The sequence below is a fragment of the Rhinopithecus bieti genome, unplaced genomic scaffold (assembly GCF_001698545.2).
Source record: "Rhinopithecus bieti isolate Rb0 unplaced genomic scaffold, ASM169854v2 scaffold_13349, whole genome shotgun sequence".
NCBI classification, from domain to species: Eukaryota; Metazoa; Chordata; class Mammalia; order Primates; family Cercopithecidae; genus Rhinopithecus; species Rhinopithecus bieti.
Window position 1 is genome coordinate 2653403 of NW_016807772.1, and position 22124 is coordinate 2675526.

At 38.9% G+C, this 22124-nt stretch overlaps 1 protein-coding gene and 1 long non-coding RNA gene across 7 annotated transcripts in view; one reads left to right on the forward strand and one right to left on the reverse strand.

Moving 5' to 3' along the window:
• Nucleotides 1-9932, forward strand: part of KLHL5 (kelch like family member 5) — a 67904-nt gene extending 57972 nt beyond the window's left edge. For all 5 annotated transcript variants that reach the window (XM_017883774.1, XM_017883775.1, XM_017883778.1 and 2 more), the window contains 3 exons: nucleotides 941-1153; nucleotides 3131-3302; nucleotides 8653-9932. In XM_017883774.1, the coding sequence (XP_017739263.1) occupies nucleotides 941-1153; nucleotides 3131-3302; nucleotides 8653-8709 (442 nt within the window). In that variant the 3' untranslated portion in view covers nucleotides 8710-9932. The remainder of the gene's footprint in view (nucleotides 1-940; nucleotides 1154-3130; nucleotides 3303-8652) is intronic.
• Nucleotides 1080-20426, reverse strand: LOC108536760 (uncharacterized). 2 transcript variants are annotated; one of them, XR_001887617.1, is made up of 5 exons: nucleotides 20382-20426; nucleotides 15632-15766; nucleotides 13818-13894; nucleotides 3490-3613; nucleotides 1080-1161 (listed from the first exon to the last, which is right to left on the reverse strand). It is a non-coding gene; the product is annotated as an uncharacterized LOC108536760 (long non-coding RNA). The 2 variants fall into 2 exon arrangements; XR_001887616.1 differs by lacking the exon at nucleotides 13818-13894.
• Between the last annotated feature and the right edge of the window lie 1698 nt (nucleotides 20427-22124).

Consider the following 22124-nt stretch of genomic DNA (forward strand, 5'->3'; position numbering starts at 1 on the left):
GAGAGCTTCCCAAATGAATAGTAAATACAAGAAGATTTTGCTTAACAAGAAATATTGTGTTCAAATATGTAAAATATTTTACAAACGTTTTAGGTTCAGAGTAAAAGACTGTTTCAAATTAGTGCAGTGTATTGATTGATAATGAATTTAAATTGATCTACTAGGTAACATTTAGGTCATTCACGTGATAACCTATATCCTTTTCTGCAGTAATTTAAATTAATGAAGGATCATTGTTCATATGTAACAAATGTTACTTTTTATGCCATTGTTTCAAGCTATATTTTCATTCTCCTATTTCACTATTACAAGTACATTCTACATGACTGTGTTGACTGTCCAACTGTTTGTTCATTAATAAAACTATGTGTCCCGATTCTGCTTCTTACTGGGTGACCCTGTGCAAGTCTCTTACTCTCCGTGAACCCTTGTTTCTTTACCTGTGAAACAGGGATTCAAACAGTTTCTCATATCACTGTGATGATTAAATTAGTACATATAAAGTCCCTAACCTATGGTAGGTGCTCAGAGAAGGTTAGTTTCCTTCCTTGATAATAAAGTCTTAACTATTAAAAAAAAATAAGCCATGGTATATTTATACACCATATTTTGTCTATTCTAAGACACACATTTTAACACCTCTAGAATTTCAGTGCATATTACAATCAATGGTGACTTGTCAAAGAGATGGCAGTGGTGAAATAGTTGTCATTGCCTTCATGTGCAGTTTGTTTTCCTTTTCATGTTTATACAGAGTGATATAAGATACTTACATGTGTCATTTCAAACATAGCATATCTTCTTTAATGACACACACATTGACAGTGTGTTTTATAACTGATGGCACCTTAAATTCAATGAAATAACATAAGAAGAGCCTCTTTGTTCTAAGCATAATGGCACAATGTCTTATTTATCATTTCATTTATTCTTTTTACAGACTTTATGCAGTTGGTGGTCGTGATGGAAGCTCTTGTCTCAAATCAGTAGAATGTTTTGATCCTCATACTAATAAGTGGACACTGTGTGCACAGATGTCAAAAAGGAGAGGTGGCGTAGGAGTGACAACCTGGAACGGACTGCTGTATGCTATAGGGGGGCATGACGCTCCCGCATCCAACTTGACTTCCAGACTCTCCGACTGTGTGGAGAGGTAATTTCCTGCGAAGAAAAATTAGGAACAAAAAATATATATATATAAGTCTCTGATACTTATGTCTATTTGGAGAACATGTTGGAGAACTGGAAGGGAAAGTCGGCATTCAAAAATGCAAAGCAGCTTCACTTTATAACAGCCTGCTCTCACAGGAACTGATACTTCCAGAAAAATAAGTTTGTATTGAGCATGCACTACACACAAGGCAATTTTACTTTATATGGGATATTGGACCTAATAAGAAGAGGAGCATGATGAATTTTAGGCAGAATGACTTAAGGGCTGTAGGCTAAATAAAAAGTGAAAAGGATAGAGACATTTCTGTGTGTTTTGATATAAAATAAAAAAAAAAAACTAATAATAAGGCTTACAAACTTAAGTCATCCCAACTGGCCTCGCAAAACTCAAGTGTGGTGCCAGGTAGAGAGCCGAAGAGCAGTGGGAGATTTGGATGGTAGGTCAGGTTCCCATTTCTTATGTTTAGTTTAGTACAAGGAATAGAGAGAATTGAATGGATTTAGGCGGTACAATCAATAGGAGTTTGTCTGAACACTCCAAAGCAGAAAGAAATATGTTCATACAGGAAACTGAAAGGTAGCCATTGTGGCTGGAGAGCAAAGAGTGATGGGGAGGGAATGGCAGGAAAGGAGGCGGAGTGGGCAGGGTGGGTGCAGATCATCTAGACTCCTTGAGGCATTGTTAAGGGTTTTGGATTATAAAGAAAAATAGGAAGTTAATGAGTACCCATGTGTGACAGAGAGTGTGTGTTTGTGTGTTTGTGTGTGTGTATGTCTGTTGGACGTGATCAGATTTTTTTTTAAAGGTTAGTTTGATTTATTTTTTAAAGATTAGTTTGATTTATCATGTGACCAAGTGACCATAAGAAGGATAAAAAGTAAAATCAAAGTTTGTTGATGATAATGAGCACTCTCTTAGTCTGTTTCCCATTGCTATAACAGAATACCCAGGACTGAGTAATTTATAAACAAAAGAGGTTTCTTTAGCCCACAGTTCTTCAGGCTGGGAAGTTCAAGATTGGGAGGCTGCATCTGACAGGTTCTGGCGAGGGCCTTGTGCTGTGTGATAACATGTTGGAGAATTGGAAGAGAAAGTCGGCATTCAAAATGCAAAGCAACTTCACTTTATGACAACCTGCTCTTACAGAAACTAATGCATTCACACAAGAACTAACCAAGGAGAAAAACATTAATCCATCTTATCAACCTAATCACCTCTTAAAGGCCCCACCTCCCAACACTATTACATTGGCAATTAAATTTCAACATGAGTTTTGGGGGGAATGAACCACATTCAAACCATAACAAGTGCTTTCTATATTGGTGTTGTTTGAGAAAGCAGGAAAGTTACAATTGCATTTCACTTATATTGGGGGGAAAACAATTCAGACCTATGCTCGTTTCATGTTGTAATCCAGGAAAGGAATGTGGAAGTGTTTATATACTTTGCCCCATGAATTATGGACTTGCTGTTTTACTACAGTCAGTGGAAAGCTGTTCATTGATACAACAGATTTAGGAGCAATATCAGTCATCCTAGCATGATGTATCTGCTCTTAGCTATACAACTGTGGGCAATTCTAGTTAAGATACCTCATGAAAGGAACAAGAAAGCCCAAAATTGGACAGCTACAATGATTGAGGCTGTGAGCCATCTTACATAGAGCTTAATGCATTGATTTCCCCAAATTTTCCGTAGGTAATCTAAGGTCTGAAAGCAGTTTTCAGTACTGACCCTAGCTCCTTTTAAGTGTTATACATCTGTTAAGTGGATCTGTTAATATAATACTGTAAGTTAAAGTTTTCAGAAAAATATAGGCATTTTCTCAAAATATGTTCAAATGTATTTGATTTACATAGTAGATAATAAGTCAGAAGATAGACTTGAAGAACAAAACTGTTTTTACATAAATATTTTAAGAATAATGTCAGCTCCGGTTCTAAAATTTTCTTTCAGATATGATCCCAAAACAGACATGTGGACTGCAGTAGCATCCATGAGCATCAGCAGAGATGCAGTGGGGGTCTGTTTACTTGGTGATAAGTTATATGCTGTTGGGGGGTATGATGGACAAGCATACCTTAATACCGTGGAGGCTTATGATCCCCAGACAAATGAGTGGACCCAGGTACGGCATTTCATGTTTCATTATTACACTGACTCTCTTTATTAAAACAATTCTTACGGTAAAACAGATCCCCTCAATCTTGTCCAATACTGAAATATATAGCATAAATATGACAATCACTTCTTGATTAAAGATGAGAAAAAAAGGCAATGTTTAATTTTATCACATAATTAAAATCCAGAATTACCTTTGAGATGTAAGTTAATACTCAGAGAAATTATTAATTATCTGCTACCACTTGCATGATGAGGTGTTCTAGCCTGATTAAAGCCGATAGGACTACAGGCAGGCTGTAACAATGGGAGGGGAGACTGGAAAATAAAAACAAGGATAGTAGTCAGAAAACTTTGAACAACTTGCCCATGCATGAGCAGTGATTTTTAAATACTCAACCCATTGATATTTGGGAGCAGATTAAAGTCCTGATAACCTAATGAAGATAGCAACCCTAAATTACACTAAGTAAGAAACCTTATCTGGCAATCTTACTAACAGAAAGAATTTCACCCTTGTGTATTTCTGGGAGGGTCTAGCACTTCTAAGAATGATCTTTTGAGATCTTTGCTTCCATCATCACCAAGAACAGAATCAGGAATTTGTGCTTATGACACCCAATTCAGTACTTGGTACATAAAAGACAATAAATGTTTAGCTGAGCCAAGATTTTATTGTATACAAGGAGCAATGGTAAGTATTGCCAAGAAAACAAAGCTTCTGAGAAGCCCCACGGTCATGTAACCTAAGGTCTTGGGCAGGTAAGATCTACGTGTGCAAGGGGAGAATGCACCACACAAGGCAGTGGGTATTTAGTGTCCCGTGGTACAGGCGCCAAGTGATACAGGAGATAAGAGAAAAAAGAAAGTGGTTATGGGGAAAGCTTTAGTGAGAAAGAAGTGTGATTTAAACCAAGCCTTAGTGAATTGATCCAATTCAAAAAGATTGGAAAGAAGAAACTGTGAGAAAATGTGAAAGAAATGTCACCAAAGCAAAATTATGTAAGACATATTGAAGTATGACTGGTTATAAGGATCTATACTTGAGAGGAGGAGGAGTGCTTACTAGAGAGGAAGATTGGGGTCAGAATGGAGATCTGTGAGACCAAGGTGGGAGGATCACTTGAGGCCAGGAATTCCAGACCAGCATGGGTGACAAAGTGAGATGCTATCTCTACAAAAATTTGTGGGTTTTTTGTCTTGTTTTGTTTGGTTTCTTGGAGATGGAGAAACCAAGATGGAGTCTTGCTCTTGTCGCCCAGGCTGGAGTGCAATGGCACGATCTCAGCTCACTGTAACCTCCACCTCCCGTGTTCAAGTGATTCTCCTGCCTCAGCCTCCCGAGTAGCTGGGATTATAGGTGCCCGCCACCACACCTGGCTAATTTTTGTATTTTTAGTAGAGACAGGGTTTTGTCATGTTGGCCAGGCTGGTCTCAAACTCCTGACCTCATGATCCACCTGCCTCGGCCTCTCAAAGTGCTGGGATTACAGGCATGAGCCACCATGCCCAGCCCAAAAAATTTTGAAAAATTAGCAAGGTGTGGTGGCACGCACCTGTAGTCCATCTACTTGGGAGGCTGAGGCGGCAGATCGCAGGAGCTCAGGAGTTGAGGCTGAAGTGAACCATGATCATGACACTGCACTCCAGCCTGGACGACAGAGCAAGACTCTGTCTCTTAAAAATAAATAATCATTTAATAATATTTTTTTTAAAGAATGGGGATGTGTGAAGGCCAAGCTAAAGAGTTTGGTAACAAGAAGCCAGCAGAAACTTTCAACCAAGAGAATGATGCAGTTGGGGTCACGTAGGTTGCATTAGGGGCAGGGGAAGTGAGGGCGGGATAAAAGGAAAAATATTTAGAGGATTGCTTCAGTTGCAAGCATTCAAGAGATATTGCCAAGTCTTGTTGATCTTCTTTTATATACACACACTCACTGGGTTGAATTGGGAGGTGTGGTCTCTGAAGAAAACAGGAAAGGAATGATGAGAGAAGTTCTCAGAAGACAATGGAATAGAGCATCTAAAGGGAGGAGTAGGAGTTTCAACAGTATAAGAAAGAATGAAGATTTGTCATTTGTAAAGTTATGGGACTCTCTGAGAATCTGATAGAAGCAGAAGCCAGTACACAGTTTCAAAAGTAAACAGAAGAGGCCAGGCACACAGTGGCTCACACCTGTAATCCCAACACCTTGGGAGGCCGAGGTGGGCGGATCTTTTGAGGCCAGGAGTTCAAGACCAGCCTGGCCGACATGGTGAAACCCCGTCTCTACTAAAAATACAAAAATTAGTGCTCCTGTAGTCCCAGCTGAGGCACAAGGCTGAGGCACAAGAATCACTTGACCTCAGGAGGTGGAGGTCGCAGTGAGCCAAGATCGTGCTACTGCACTCCAGCCTGGGTGACAGAGCAAGACTCTAAAAAAAAAAAAAAAAAAAAAAAAACAAGTAAACAAAAGAATAGGGTGTAGGAGCTAGAGAGGCATGCAGTTTTTAAATGATGATGATAGAAAGTGAATATTTATTCAGCACATCTTACAGACCAGGCTCTGTTCTAAGCACCGTAAAGAATTTAATCTTCAACAACCCTATAAGGTTGAGTTCTGGTATTTTCCCACTGTACAGGATGAGGAATCTGACACAAAGGTTAAACAGCTAACCCAAGGCCACATAGCAAATAAATGGTAGAGTTAGAATTTGAGCCAAGGATTTTTTTTTCCACAATAGAGATGACAAGAGGATAGAGAAAGATTCCAGATACTAGAAAGAAAGAAAGAAAGAGCAAAACTTGAAGGGCACTTTTCTGAGAAAAGGGCAGGAAACAGAACTAGGAGCAAAGACTGGGGGGGCGGGTGCAGTGGCTCATGCGTGTAATCCCAGGACTTTGGGAGGCCAAGGCGGGTGGGTCACGTGAGGTCAGGAGTTCAAGACCAGCTTGGCCAACATGGTGAAACCCCATCTCTACTAAAAATACAAAAATTAGCTGGGTGTGGTGGTGTGCACCTGTAATCCCAGCTACTTGGGAGGCCGAGGCAGGAGAATCGCTTGAACCTGGGAGGTGGAAGTTGCAGTAAGCCAAGATCACGCCATTGCACTCCAGCCTGGGCGACAAGAGCAAAACCCCCTCTCAAAAAAAAAAAAAAAAGCAGACTGGTCACCCTCAGCCTAGAAGAAAGATCTTACCCTCCAAGGCTTGGGAAAAGATGAGAATTTGAGTGTAGTGTGAAGAGAAAGATAGAAAAAAAGGACTTAGATTGTGTGGGCTTTATCCTGTTTCTTAAGTGAGATCACTTGATGGAGGGAGGAAGGGATAAGATTGAGAGCTACAAGATTTCATTGGAAATGAGATGATTACCTAGTATCAGCTTCCCACTATGGCAAAACAGTTGTGAATGACACCCAAGGAGCTCAGAAAGATAAGAATCTCTTTTTCTGACATGTATTTAAGCCCTAAGTCCAGTTATATATATGATTTAAGCCCTATCAGCCAGTTATTTGAGACTTATTATTTATAATTAATACTTTATGCTAAATAACCCCATATCAAAATTTATCATCAGTGTCCACATAGCTATTTTTCTTGCAAGCCACCTCTATTACTATGTTAAAGCACCTAAAAATGTGAACTCATTTTCATAGTATCTGAAAAATGTAAGTTTTCCTGGGCCAGGCATGGTGGCTCACCCCTGTAATCCCAGCACTTCGGGAGGCCGAAGCGGACGGTTTGCCTGAGCTCAGGAGTTCGAGACCAGCCCGGGCAACATGGTAAAACCCTGTCTCTACTAAAATACAAAAAATTAGCCAGGTATGGTGGCATGTGCCAGTAGTCCCAGCTACTCAGGAGGCTGCGGCACGAGAATTGCTTGAACCCGGGAGGTGGAGGTTGCAGTGAGCTGAGATGGCACCACTGCACTCCAACCTGGGTGAGAGAGCAAGACTCCTTCTCAAAAACAAGCCAAATAAACAAAAAAAATTTGAAGTTTTCCTTTCAGATGGACATTTGTATAGGCACTAAAATGAGATGACAAAGTCCTAAGCCACTACCCCCTCACTACCAGCCTTATCTCAAAGCAAGAGGTGATTGCATTGTATTTAACAAATTCTCTAAGCTACACTTTCTAGCTGATTGTCATGACAGTGTCAACTATTCACAGTGTAGAGACTAAATGTCTTGGGTGATTTGAGAAGAGCTACTAATTATAAACTGACATTTTGATATAAAATGATTTGAGGTCAGTTTGATAATGCTATAAATAGATATGGTTTTAAAATAGGTTATTTGATTGTTCCAAGAGACTTACAGTGATCAAAACAACTGATTCAGATGGAGAAATGCTGAGAATTCTCTTATAACTGAAATCTGACCTGTTCTTAAAATCTACTCATTGGTCTACAGGGTCAAACTGATTAGGAAGTCATTTTGGCATTTGACAAAAATACTTTAGTATATACCCTAACATATATAAGTACAAAGCAAACCTTCTTAGTACTTTGCATTACTCACCCCACCAATCCATGTTAACATTTTAACTCTCCTGGGTCAAATGCATAGATTCTTACTGCGTTCAGAATAATTCTTCAAAAACTATTTTTGTCCACACTTTTATTTCCACTACAAATTACCCAGTGTCTAGAGTTCCTATTGTTTAAAAAAGAGGTGAAAGATTTAAGAATTGTTCTTTATCCATAAATTTAGATTGTATTTCTTCCTAGCAATCCTCCCCCGACTTCTGTCTCACTGTAATACAGCTCATTCACTGAGTTTGTTTCCACTCCTAGGGGAGTTGGATGGGTAGCATTTATTATTTATTTAGTCTGCTAAAAAGTAGTAGAATGGGTTTAGACTTTTCAGCCGTGCACATAGAAGGTAGTCAAAAAATGTGAGGTTACGAGTTCTTCTAGAATAAGCAGATCCCCAGGCATTCAGAGTATTTTGTGTGCTATCTCTGAGACAGCATGGCTGTTAGAGGACCTCTCTAGATAAAACTTCATCTTTCCTCCATATTGGTCAGAGTGTTACTGTAAGTGTTCAGCATTTCTTCATATCCATACTGTGCATCATTTTGGCTAAAATAGTGTTTCATGTAGATAAATTCTTGAGCTGTTTTTAAAAATCACCTTTAAAGAAGAGTGAATGCTACACAATCATGATATACCCAAAACAACTTAGTCTGTGAAACTTTGCCATGGAGGGTGCTTCTTGGGAAGAGGACCAGGCCAGAAACAGCACTGATACAGCAGGGGCCAGGGCAGCAACGCTTTGCCAACAAGAACAGGCTGCTTCAATATTTCACCAACTGGTATAGTAGTGTCGACATTTTAACCTACAAATCCAATACATATCTCTTTTTCTTTTTCAGGTTGCTCCACTGTGCCTAGGAAGAGCTGGAGCTTGTGTTGTGACTGTAAAATTATAATTTAGTGCTCCGTTTTCTACATGAAGACACCGTCTTCCTTTATTAATTTAGTATAATTATTCTATCAATGGATACATTTTTAGTAAACGTGCATTGTCACAATCCTGGGCACAAAGTGCCTGATCTCAAAGTGAAGATAGTAAAACAAAGGAGGAAGCAGTGGATGGACCAGGATTAATTCCTTTCATTTCTTAGTAAATTAAAACCTGCAGCTGGTGGATTGTGAACACACATTTCTGATGTAATATGTGAGGACAAATGCACTGCCCTGGAACATAACCCAGTGCTAACTGGGGGTTTCACTTATTCAGTCAAGCACATCTTACTCACATCCAGATTTGTTTTCCTACAGTGCAGACACACCAGATGAAACTTTAAAATGCTACTTTTTGTAAGCTTATCATACATGAGTTGCAGTAATTTGCTTGTTTGTTTAACCACAACCACTGTTTTAATGATACACTAAAGATAACACTATTTAGTTTTTTCAGAAACATCTGCATTATATGTGTGTTGGTTGTGGATTTTGTTTCTAAAATTGGCTTAGTCCAATAAATAAAGAAAAGCATTAAGGACTTAAAGCAACAATAACCAAATAAAAACTTGATAGGATCTTTGAAGTCTATTTAAATATTCATTCCATTACATCTAGACTCACCAAGAACTACATGTTATGATGTTAAGTTGAAGTTGAAACATGATGTTTTGCATTAAATTGAAGATATGCAAATTTATGTAGAGAAAATAAATGTTATATACCCTATAATGTTCTTTCACCTAATTAGTATTTAATTATATGGATTTGTTTTATATTATAAAAGATGCTTTGATTTTGTCTCTTGATATTGACAAAATTGTTTGGATATCCTTATGTTCTCAAGTCTGTATCTGCCTCCCCTGCCTTATTTCTTATGTTTTGCCACAATTAACCCATTGTGCTTCTTTGTAATCAAAGTTTATGGGGGAATGGGCTTATTGAATGTCTAAAACTAAGTTTAAAGTGTTTGTTACCCTAAGTTTTTTACATTTGTAAACTCTAATTACATATGTGAATGTTATTACTCTCAATGAATTGTTATTGTTTGCAAAAATGCACTGGGCAGTAGCATTTTGTGATAAATCCTACAAGATATAAGTCATTGAGATGTCTAAGATGCTTTTTATTTTAACCCCAATTAGTAACCACTTTATGGAAAATATTTGCTAATATTGTTTATTGTGAACTAAGAATCAAAGTTTTTGTATGCATCAATGCACTTAATCCTCACAACAACCTTATGAGGTAGTTCTATTACCTTTTTATAGCTAAGGAGATTGGGGTACAGAGAAGTTAGCCCCAAGGTTATATATCGCAAGGAAGTGGCAGAGCAGGGATTCATACAAAGACCATCTCACTCAGCAGTCTTCACTCTTACTATTCCTACCACTAGGTAGAAAAAGATTTCGGCCAGGCGCAGTGGCTGATGCCTGTAATCCTAGCACTTTGGGAGGCCGAGGCAGGTGGATCATGAAGTCAGGAGATCGAGACCGTCCTGGCCAACACGGTGAAACTCTGTCTCTACTAAAAAAAAAAAAAAAAAAAAAAAAAAAAAATTATGAACCCGGGAGGCGGAGCTTGCGATGAGCCGAGATCACGCCACTGCACTCCATCCAGCCTGGGTGACAGAGCAAGACTCCATCCTTAAAAAAAAAAAAAAAAAAAAAAAAAAAAAAAAAAAGATTTTTATGTGAGGATTATTTATTTTAATTGTTAAATCTCATGGAATTTTACAGGTTTTGCTTTAGAAAAGTAGATGCAATATAATAATATTTCAAGTTTTATACATATTAGATGAATTGCATGGTATTTTAGACAACTTAACTATAAACAAATTTATTCATAAAAACAAGCATTGTTGCCAACAATTTAGATGACCTAGATTTAAAAAAACACCAATTGACAAACTAGGCTCAAAAGGAAATAAAAAGTCCGAACAGCCCTATAACAAGTAAAGAGATTGAACCACTACTCAAAAATCTCCCAGCAAAGAAAGTCCAGGACTAAATGAGTTTACTGGCAAACTATGCCAAACATATGAAGAAGAATTAACACTAATCCTTCTCAAACTCTCCCAAACAATGGAAGAGAAAGGAGCACCCTGTGACCCATTCTCCAAGGCCATCATTACCTTAACAACACCAAAGCCAAAGACCTCACAGGGAAACTACAGACCAATATCCCTCATGAATATAGATGCAAAAAAACTTCAAAATACTAGCAGGCCAAATCTAGCAGCTTATTAAAATGATCATACAGCATGACCAAGCAAGATTTATCAAAGAAGTGCAGGGAACATGGTTCTACACACAAACGTCAATCGATGTAATATACCATATTAATAGAATGAAGGGAAAAAACAGCATAATCACCTCAATTGATAAGAAAAAGCATCTGACAAAATCCAACACTCTTTCATGGTAAAAACACTGCAAACTAGGAAGAAAAGGGAACTTTCTTAATCTGATAAAGACATTCCTAAAAACCCACAGCTAACAACGTAATAGCAAAACATTGAAAATTTTTCCCCTAATATCATGAAAATTCCTGGTTTCCCCACTGCTATTCAACATTATACTAGAAGGTCTAGCCAGAGCAATTAGGCAAGAAAAAGAAATAAAATGAATCCCAAATAGGAAGAAGTAAAACTACATTTGCAGTAAACATGGTCCTATATACTAAAAATCCTAAAGAATCCACACAATGATTCCAGCTGATTTTAAAAATTCAGCAATGTTGCAGGTTGCAAGATCAACACACAAAAGTCTAAGAAAAACCTGAGAGAAAATTAAAACCATTTATAATAACATGAAAAAGAATAAAATACTTGCAAATAAATTTGACCAAGAAAGTGCAAGCCTTGGACATTGAAAAGTACAAAATGTTGCTGAAAGAAATTAAAGAAGACCTAAATAAATGGAAGATATCCTGTGCTGGCAGGTTGGAAGACTTAACATTGTTAAGATGGCATTACTCCCAAAATTAGTCTATAGATTTAATACAATCCCCATTAAAATTCCAGTGACCCTTTTACAGAAACAGAAAAGCTGACCCTAAAATTTTTACGGGATTGCAAGTTACTGAAGGTACTCAAGTTTGTTCAAAACAATCTTGAACAAGAATAAAGGTGAAGGACTTGCATTTTCCAGTTTCAAAATTTACTGCAAAGCTACTTCAATCAAAACAGTCTTGTGCTGGTATAAAAATATATAAAGCAATAGAGTAGAATGGAAAATCCAGAAATAAATTATGTCAATACACTATGGTCAATTGATTTTTTTGACAAGGGTTCCAAGACCACTCAATGAAGAAAGAACAGTGTCTTCAACTAATAGTGCTAAGACAAGTGAATATTCACATGCAAAAGAATGAAGTTGTACCTGTACTTCATACCATATATAAAAATTCAAAATAGATCAAAGACCTAAATGTAAGAGCTAAAACCATAAAACTTTGAGAAGAAAATATAGGAATAAGTCTTCATGACCTTGGATTTGGCCATGATTTCTTAGATATGGCACCAAAAGCACAAGCAACAACAGCAAAAAAAAAAAAAAAAGACAAATTGGGCTTCGTCAAAATTAAAAGTTTCTATATATCAAGGGACACTGACGAAAGTGAAAAGACAACCCACAGAATGGGAAAAAAATCTTTGTAAATCTTAAATATCTGCTAAGAAACTAGTATCTAGAATATATAAGGAACTCCTATGCTCAACAAAAAGGCAACCCAATTTTAAAATGGGCAAAGAACTTAAATAGACATTTCTCTAATGAAGATATACAAATTGCCGACAAGCACATGGAAAGATGCTTAATGTCATCAGTCATTATGCAGATCAACACCACAGGAAGATACCACTTCACACCTATTAGAAGGACGATAATTTTTAAAGAAAATAGACCTAGGATCTAAACCTATAGGAAAAAAATAAATAATAGAGAAAATAAGGATTAGAGAGGATGTGGAGAAATTGAAAACCTTCATTCATTATTGGTGGGAATGTTAAATGGTATAGCCACTGTGGAAAACAGTTTGGCAGTTCCTCAATAAGTTAAAGAATTACCATATGACCCAGGAAGTCCAGTCCTGGGCATATACTGAAAAGAACTGAAACAGGTGTTCAAGCAAAAACTTTCACACAAATATGCATCGCAGTACTAGTCACAGTAGCCAAAAAAGTGGAAACAACCCAAATGGCCATCAGCTGATGAATGAATAAACAAACAGTGGTATCTACACATGGCACAATAGAATATTGAGCCATAAAGAGAAATGAGGTGCTGATACATGCTAAAACATGGATGTTTTAGCACATTTTGCCAAGTGAAAGAATGCAGACATAAAAGGCAATGTATCACGTGAGTGCATTTATATGAAATATCCAAAATAGGCAAATCCATGGAGACAGAAAGCAGATAAATGGTTGTAAGAGGCTGAGAGAAAGGAGGAGTGGGGAGTGATTGCTAAAAAGGAGTTTCCTTCTAGGGTGATGAAAACGTTCTGGAACTACTTATTGGGGATGATTGCACAACACGGTGAAGGTACTCAATGTCACTAATGGTAAATTTCACATACGCTTTACCATAATGTTTTAAAAGCTTTATTAGCTACATTATGTTATGATACTTAAATGTCATAATAATAGCATTCTGTACGCTTCACTAGGATCAAAACACTGGATTTATATACATCCGGAAGAGAATTTTTTCAATGTAATTTGCAAATAAATTAATTTCTAAAAATCTGACAGAAAGACTCTTAAATCTTAATTTCAACCTAAGAAGGGAGTGAGAAACACTGAGAGCCATGAGGGGAGAGTTAACAGGAACTCCCCCCCATCTGGTACATGGCAGGCATTCCACAAATATTTTCTAAAAGTTGAAATAGTTATCTTTTCGTGAACTCTGTAATATTTGGAATTGTTAATAAGTCTTACTCAAAAACAAATATTCAATAAAATGGTATTTAATTTTACTGTGACTAGATAATAAATTCTCACGTAATTTTTTTTATTTTTTAACTGGAGTAAAACAAAATCAAATGCCATGAAAAATTACAGGCTACTTACGGCATTTTCATCATTCTGAGTCTTAAAGAACTTGTAAGAACACACCACCTCTCCCATCACAGCCTCTGTCCTCTTTCCTAAGGTGTAGGAGAGTATCGTGTTTATTTTGTATCTTCTCTTGGGGCTGAACAACTCGCAAGCCTCTTGAAGAAATGCCGTATTGACTGATGTGGGTATTGGCATCATCGCTAGACTTCCCTGCCACCCTCATTTCCCCCAGTCCTGGGTAATTATTTGGGCTAACGAGGTACAATTTAGAGAGCAAACCCAGGGAAGCTCGGGAAGCAAATCTAGTGCCCTGGATCTTTGCCCAGGCTCAAGCTGGTTCCATTTGACCATATTTCTTTGTGGATAATAAACAATTATGTTTAATCGAGGTATTTTCACATAGTTTTGAGGACAGCAAAAATCACCTGGTGGCCATCAAGCAGACCATCCAGAGGCAAAACTCTTTATCTGAGGAAGTCAGAAGTCATTAGACTGCCCTATTATCTAAAGCCAGCATCTGGTACTAGGCTTCTTTACCAAAAATGTATTTAATATAAGTAATTAGAACTTTTTATACATCTCCAGAATGAATGTGTGTGAAAAGTTACTGTGCAACCCTTGCTAACATCAAGGCACCAAAATGTCTACAAATGTAATCATTTACCATGGCCTGTGTAACGAATGTGGTCAAAATTACCCTTAAGGTCCATAAATACCTTGTTGTTAGTCCATTTTCACACTGCTATAAAGAACTCACACCTGCAATCCCGGCACTTTGGGAGGCTGAGGCGGGGGGATTGCTTGAGCTCAGGAGTTCAAGACCAGCCTGGGCAACATCTTGAGACCCCTGTCTGTACTAAAAATACTAAAATTAGCCCAGAATAGTCCCAGCCACTTGGGAGGCTGAAGTGGGAGGATCATTTCAGCCCAGGAGACGGAGGTTGCAGTGAGCTGACATTGCACCACTGCACTCCAGCCTCTGTGACAGAGACCTTGTGTCAAAAAAGAAAAAAAAGTTCAACTTCAATGAGTACTGATTTTCAGGGAGACGTTCACCTTCAGGGAAAAAAAGGAAAACAAAAAGGATGTAGAGTAAATTTGGGGGTTGATTGGTTGATTTTGTTTTGAGACAGGGTCTTGCTCTGTCGCCCAGACTGGGGTGTAATGGCCTGATCATAGCTCACTACATCCACAACTTCCTGGGCTTAGGCAGCCACCTCAGCCTCAGCCTCAGCCTGTCAGCAGCTGGGACTAGAGGCATGCACCACCATGTTTGGCTAATTTTTTTTTTCCTATTTTTATTTTTTGTAGAGACAGGATCTCACATTGTTGCCCAGGCTGGTTTCAGACTCCTGGGGTCAAGCAATCTTCCCGCCTCCTCTTTCCAAAGTGCTGGGATTGTAGGCCTGAGTCACCACACTGACCTGGCACAAATTTTGTGGAAGGAAAGAGGTCCCAGCTTAGTGGTAGCTGGAGTGATGAGGTTAGGGAGAAGCTGTCATTCAGAGCCATCTCTGCAGTGACAAGAATAACTGTGTTGTGTGAGAACTTCAGAGAAGAAAAATGTTGGGTAGTAAGTTTGGCAAAAGCTGACCTACTTATTTCTGATTCCGTATCAGAAACTCAGTAGCAAAGCAGCAGAGAAGGACTGGGAGAGTGAGTTAATCCAATAGAGAATCCCTTTACCTCAGAAACTTTCTGATCTAACGCATTGAGCAAAACAGTAGGGAGACGGAGATCCTATACAGTAATAGATGATAAAACAAAGGAGGGGAGAGAATGGTAGTTCCTTAAGGCCACATACGGGGGTATATTTAAGCACTTACCTTTTTATCTATTGTCACACCTTCACATAATTCGCTTCCACTAATTATTCATTGAATATAAATAGGAAATATATTTGGTCTTTGAGGTAAACCATCTCCAAGGTATTGGAGTGTGCGTTTATAGTATCACAGATTCTGAAACACAGAACAGAAAGAATCCTTGCGGCTTCCTTGTTCACATGTTGGTGGGGGTGGACTAGGAGAGTGGACTAGGGTAGAAAACCTGGGCATGGAAGAGGGAAAGCCGGGATACCTTCAGAAAGTAGTGAGCGGCCCAGGCTGACTGCAGCATGGAACATGTGCAGAGGGATGGAGGGAACTGTCCGCCAATTTACTGTTTTTAAAATTAATTTTATCGTTAAAGTTTGTAATTCACTGTTTCAAATTTAAAATGCCAGCCATTCAATGCTGGGATAAAGACTGCTAGCAGAATAAATAAAATAATAATAAAACTAATTTTTAAAATACCAGTCATGCCTTCTGCCTGTACCTGACTATTATTATGGATGCTAGATGCAGTGGCTCACGCCTGTAATCCCAGCACTTTGGGAGGCCACGGTGGGAGGATCACTTGAGGCCAGGAGTTCAAGACCAGCCTGGAAACACAGGGAGATCCCCGTCTCCACAAATAATTTTTTAAAACTTAGCCGGGCGTGATGGTGTGCACCTGTGGTCCCAGCTACTCAGGAGGCAGAGACGGGGGATTGCCTGAGCCTGAGAAGTCAAGGCTGCAGTGAGCTGTGATCAGCCTGGGTGACATAAGTGAGACCTTGCCTCAAAAAATAAAAAGTAAAATAAAATATATGGAGACATAGCAGCTGGTCATAAAACTGCAAAAGATGCAATCAGCAAGCAGGCCCCCATACACTCAATCTACCTGCTCCTCCTTCCCGACCTTGTTTAAGTAGCCATATGGACTGCTTCCAGCTAAAATACATTAATACATTAACTAAGCAGTCTATTTTCTCTTCTCCCAGTGATATTACAACATATTTTCTTGAAAAAAAGAATTACAACTTTTTTTTTTTTTGAAACGGAGTCTCGCTCTGTTGTCCAGGCTGAAGTGCAGTGGTGCCATCTCGGCTCACTGCAAGCTCTGCCTCCCGGGTTCAAGTGATTCTCCTGCCTCAGCCTCCTGAGTAGCTGGGATTACAGGTGTGTGCCACTACATCTGGCTAATTTTTTTGCATTTTCAGTAAAGACAGGGTTTCACCATGTTGGTCAGGCTGGTCTCAAACTCCTGACCTTGTGATCTGCCCACCTTGGCCTCCCAAAGTGCTGGGATTACAGGCGTGAGCCACTGTGCCTGGCCTCAATTTTTATTTTAGAGTTAGGGGGATACAAGTGTAGGTTTATTACATGGGTATATTGTGTGATGCTGAGGTTTGGGGTACGGATGATCCTGTCACTTAGGTGGTGAGCACAGTACCCAAAAGGTAGTTTTTCAGCCCACAGCCCCTACCTACCTCCCTTCCCTCTCTGGGAGTCCCCAGTGTCTATTGTTCCATCTTTATGTCCTTCATAACAGATTTTCAAATGCTATTGATATTTTACTCAATATTTGGGTTGTGGAGGAATTTTATAATTTATTTACATTACATAAATCCTTCACGATAAGAAATGTCTTTGCAAAGATTGTACCAGATGATTGCTCGGATCCCTTCCAGCTCCAGTATTCACTAAGGTAGGTTGAATATCATATGACTGTCTCTTGGGAACCCACTCAGCAACTATAACATCTTTGAATGTGAATCCCAGCCAGAACCTGGAATGCCACAGGAGTTGTTACCCCATTGCTTGAACTACAGTCCAGTGATTCTCAACTACAGTGTCATGGTAGGATTACTTGAAGAAATTTTAAAATACATAGATGCCTGCACTTCACTCCAGGTGTGACATCTTGGGATGCCAATCCCAGCCAGAACCCAGGTGATTCTAATGTGCGGCCACATTTAGGAGGATGACCAGGCCCCATTCCACACAATGGTGCCTTAGGCTCCTCGCATACTGCGTCCCTGACTTACCAACTTCTTCATATCTGGGCCCTTTGTGTTATTCCATGAGCAAACTTTTCGAGCACCCTCAGGCACGTTCACAAGAGCCATTCATTTACATAAATAGGAGATTACAAATCATTCTTTTTTTTATTATTATTTTTTGAGACAAGGTCTCACTCTGTCTCCCAGGCTGGAGCTTAATAGTGTGATCTTGGCTCACAGCAACCTCCGTATCCTGGGCTCAAGCAATCCTCCTGCCTCAGCCTCCCAAGTACCTGGGACTACAAGCAGGTGCTACCATGCTTGGCTAATTTTTGTATTTTTTTTTTTGTAGAGTCGGGGTATCACCATGTTGGCCAGGCTGGTCAAGAACTCCTGGCCTCAAGAGATCTGCCTGCCTCGGCCTCCCAAAGTGCTAGGATTACAGGTGTGAGCCACCTAAAGTTCCCTGAAGACAACTACTAGGTACTTTACTAGTTTTATTAAGCCGGTGCAAGATATACAATTTAATTTATTTTAAAACATCATACCATGTGGAGGTTTCTACTAATTTAGTTGAGCTTTCCCAAATTATACCAAATCAGTGAGGCTGACAAATAATAGTATTTTTGTAAAAGAAATTGAATATTTTAATCAAAGTTACTTAAAGAGATATTTGTGAGAGTCTAAAATGGATCGTAGCTTTTAAAGCCATGAACCACTCAGCAGATATTGGTTTCTGGGTACCATGTTTGAGTAGATTATTCAGAAGAATCATCCTGCTTAAAACAACCACAAATTCAAAATGAAACATAAAATATGTTGTCTTTAAAGCATTAAAGCACAGACAAAATTTTCAGGATTAAGAGGACAAAAATCTAAGTGAAAGCCAGCCGGGTGCAGTGGCTCATGCCTGTAATCCTAGCACTTTGGGAGGCCCAGGCAGGATCGCTTGAGCCCAGGAGTTTGAGACCAGCCTGGGGCAACATAGTGAGACCTGTCTCTACAAAAAACACAAAAATTAGCCAGGTGTGGTGGTGCATGATTGTAGTCTCAGCTACTTAGGAAGCTGAGGTGAGAAGATTGCTTGAGCCTGGAAAGTTGAGGCTCCAGTGAGCCAAGATCACACCATTGCACTGCAGCCTGGGTGATAGAGCAAGACTCTGTCTCAAAAAAACAAAAACAAAAACAAAAAAAAACTCCAAGTGAAAGGAGAGAAGACATGGAAAAATAAGCAGAGAACTGAAGCTCTTTTGCCCCAAGGGCATTTGCCAAACTCTCAAAAATTCCCCTTCCGTTCTGCTGACCTCCCAGGGGATGGGATAGAGAACTCGAAACCTAGGACCTGTCCAAGGTGGGAAGATCCTACTTCTACATAGCTGGGACCTGTAAGTACTACAGCTTCGAAGGTAAGGACAAACCGGAAGAACACCTACCTCACTCCCCATTATCAGGAGAATACAAAAAAGGAAAGGAAATCCATTGGAATGTCTAGGAAGATGTGACCAGAAACCAGTCTCTCTGGAAAGTTGCAGCCCAGATTCACATTACTTGGGAAAAAGAATCTGAATAATGCTATTTATTTAAAGAAAATCTTCCCACAAAGAAAACTCTAAACTGGGCGTGTTGGCTCACTCTTACAATCCCAGCACTTTGGAAAGCTGAGGTGGGTGAATCACTTGAGCTCACAAGTTCGAGTCTAGGCAAAATGGCAAAACCCCATCTATACAAAAAATAAAAAAATTGGCCAGGTATCGTGGTGCACACCTGTAGTCCCAGCTACTTGGAAAGCTGAGTTGGGAGGATCACTTGAGCCCAGGAGGCAGAGGCTGCAGTGAGCCGAGATCACCCCACTTCACTCCAGCCTGGGCGACAGAGTGAGACCTCATCTCAAAAAAAAAAAAAGAAAGGAAAAGAAAAGAAAACTCTAGGCCTTGATATTTTCATTGGCATTTTCCACCAGTCAAGGAAGACTATCTTTCTGAAATGTATTTAAGCAGAATAATGAATGCCCAGAAAATTAAGCACAGAAAATATCACAAGGGAAACGCCCTAGCTACACAATTTCAGTACAACATTTGTCATTCATATTACCTTCAACAATGCTAAAACGTGTTCATTTCATTACACTAAGCAATTCTATAATTACTCAAAATATGGTGAGAGACTTTCTTCTCTATTTCTGTCTAGTCTTTCATATTGCTCATGAGATTGACTGCCATTACTATAGTGTGTTAAATAATGGTTCAGCATTTCAGAAAGTATTGTAATACCTAAAAATATTAAACGATAGTCTATTCAGAGGAATCAAAACCACAGTACATCCACATCTGCATACTGGTGACAAGGCATCTGACCATAATAAAATAATAACTTAATATTATATATTTTAATAGTCATAATTTTAAAATTATTCTCTCTTATTGGTAATAAAAATTATTCAGGTCAATTTTTCTTTGGCTTATCCAGCAGATGTTTTAGATTATATCAAAGTGTTAAAGATTATGCTAACTTACGATTCTTGGTTGTTTGCTGATACTGCATAGTTAATGCTATTGAGCACATTGTCATTTTTTCAACTATTTCCATTGTGCTTTAAGATTTGAGCTAAAGACTTTTTTGAACTGAATTATCTACATTCATATAATAACCTGTGGGTACAGAATCCCAGGGAGCCAGGTTTCATTCAATGAAAGTTCATGATAAAATGTGACAAGTATTATTGGAATAAGGAATATACTTAAAATTAAGGGTTTCATCTGTATGACTCATACCTGTAATCCAAGTGCTTCGGGAGGCTGAGGCAGGAGGATTGCTTGAGGCCAGGAGTTCAAAACCAGCCTGGATAACATAGCAAGACCCCATTTCCTAAATAAAAAAGAAAAAAAGATTTTTATCTGTAGTGAGGCAAAGTTTCCCAAACAAATACATATTTAAATGAGCACCTTTCTGAAGGACAAAGATAGAGAAAAATGCCCAATATAAGATTATACCTCAGCTTTGCAGGCCAAAAGACCTAAAATCTATAGCTCTGTAGTCAGCAAACTACAGCCCACAGGCCAACTCTGTCTGCTATTTGTTGTTATAAATAAAGTTTTATAGGAACACAGACATGCTCATTTGTTGATGTCTGTAGCAGCTTTCATGTTATGACAACAACGTTGAATAGCTGTGACAGATATACGTATCTTTTTCTTAGCATTTACAGAAAACATTTCCAACCTGTGCATGGGGGATCATTCTTCCATCACCTAGAATATGAGGCCTCTGAGAGGAGAAGAATGAGGGGAAAAAACTACAAAGAAAATGGTAGCAAATACTAGCAAAGAAAATGGTAAGCCAAGGTAAAGCTTCCAATGATAAGAAAGTAATTGCAAGAAGAGCCCACGAGGTGAAAGACTGAGGAATGTGGGCCTGAACTCCACATGTCAGGGTCACCCTGAGAAAGTCTCTAAGAGTCTCTGAGAAAGTTTTCTCTGGGTCTGAAAACAATTAGGGAATATCTTAGCTGTGGAGGCACTGAAGTGAAATTGAGTTAAAAATTCAAGTTTTATTAAATTGCTTTAGACTTGTTCATTTGATTATTTTAACATAGGGAGGCTGAGTCAGCTTGATTATGTGACAAACACTGTGCTAAGCATTTCATGTGTATGTTAACTCATTTAATTTTTACAACAGCTGTATGAAGTAGGTATGACTATTCCCAGTTAATGATATGGAAACTAGCTAGTAAATGTCAGAGTCAAATTTCAAAACCAACCAGATCTGTATGACCTTAGAGTCTTTTAAAAACTCTTTGCAAGATTGCTACATGGAGGTGAGTTTAAGCTGTCTACATTACACAGGATGATACATACTTGATGCCAAGATACGTCCTCACCACATCTGTGCTACATTTTAAGTTTTTACTTTTAGTGAGTAGAAACAGGCTATATAATTCTGCCTGTTGTGTGCATGAATGGATACACACAGAGAGAGCTTTCGTAAGTGCCTTTCTATTTTCTTTTTAAATATGCTCTGTGAAAGGACAAAGTAGGGCATTTTAGAAAGCATGGCATAGTTAATGACTTGGGTGCAGAGGGCTGTTGCTGTCAATAGAGCAGAGAGCAGGGCTGCTGAGTTGAGCAGTCATGAATGGAAATGAGAGGATGAGCCATTAGCAGGAAGTCATAAACCCATTATTAGAAGTTTCATGTCATTGAAGGCAGCCAAATGCTTCGCAATTCTAGGGACTATGCATAGCTACCTAAGGAGGATGTGTCTGCTGCTGTGATGTATCAGACAGGGTCCAGTCGGGAGACAGAAACCACATGGTCATCTGAACAGGGAAGATTTTAAATAAAGAATCACGTCCCATAACAGAGAACTGGACTCAGAAAGGATTGGCTAGTTATCAGGATCTGAGATTTGCTTTTGCCCTACTGGAGCTAATAAGCTGACCTGTTATGGTTTCATGGATGCTGGCAGAAGACATCCAGGGGTTGAAGAAAAAGGATTTTATTACTGAAGGCACAGAA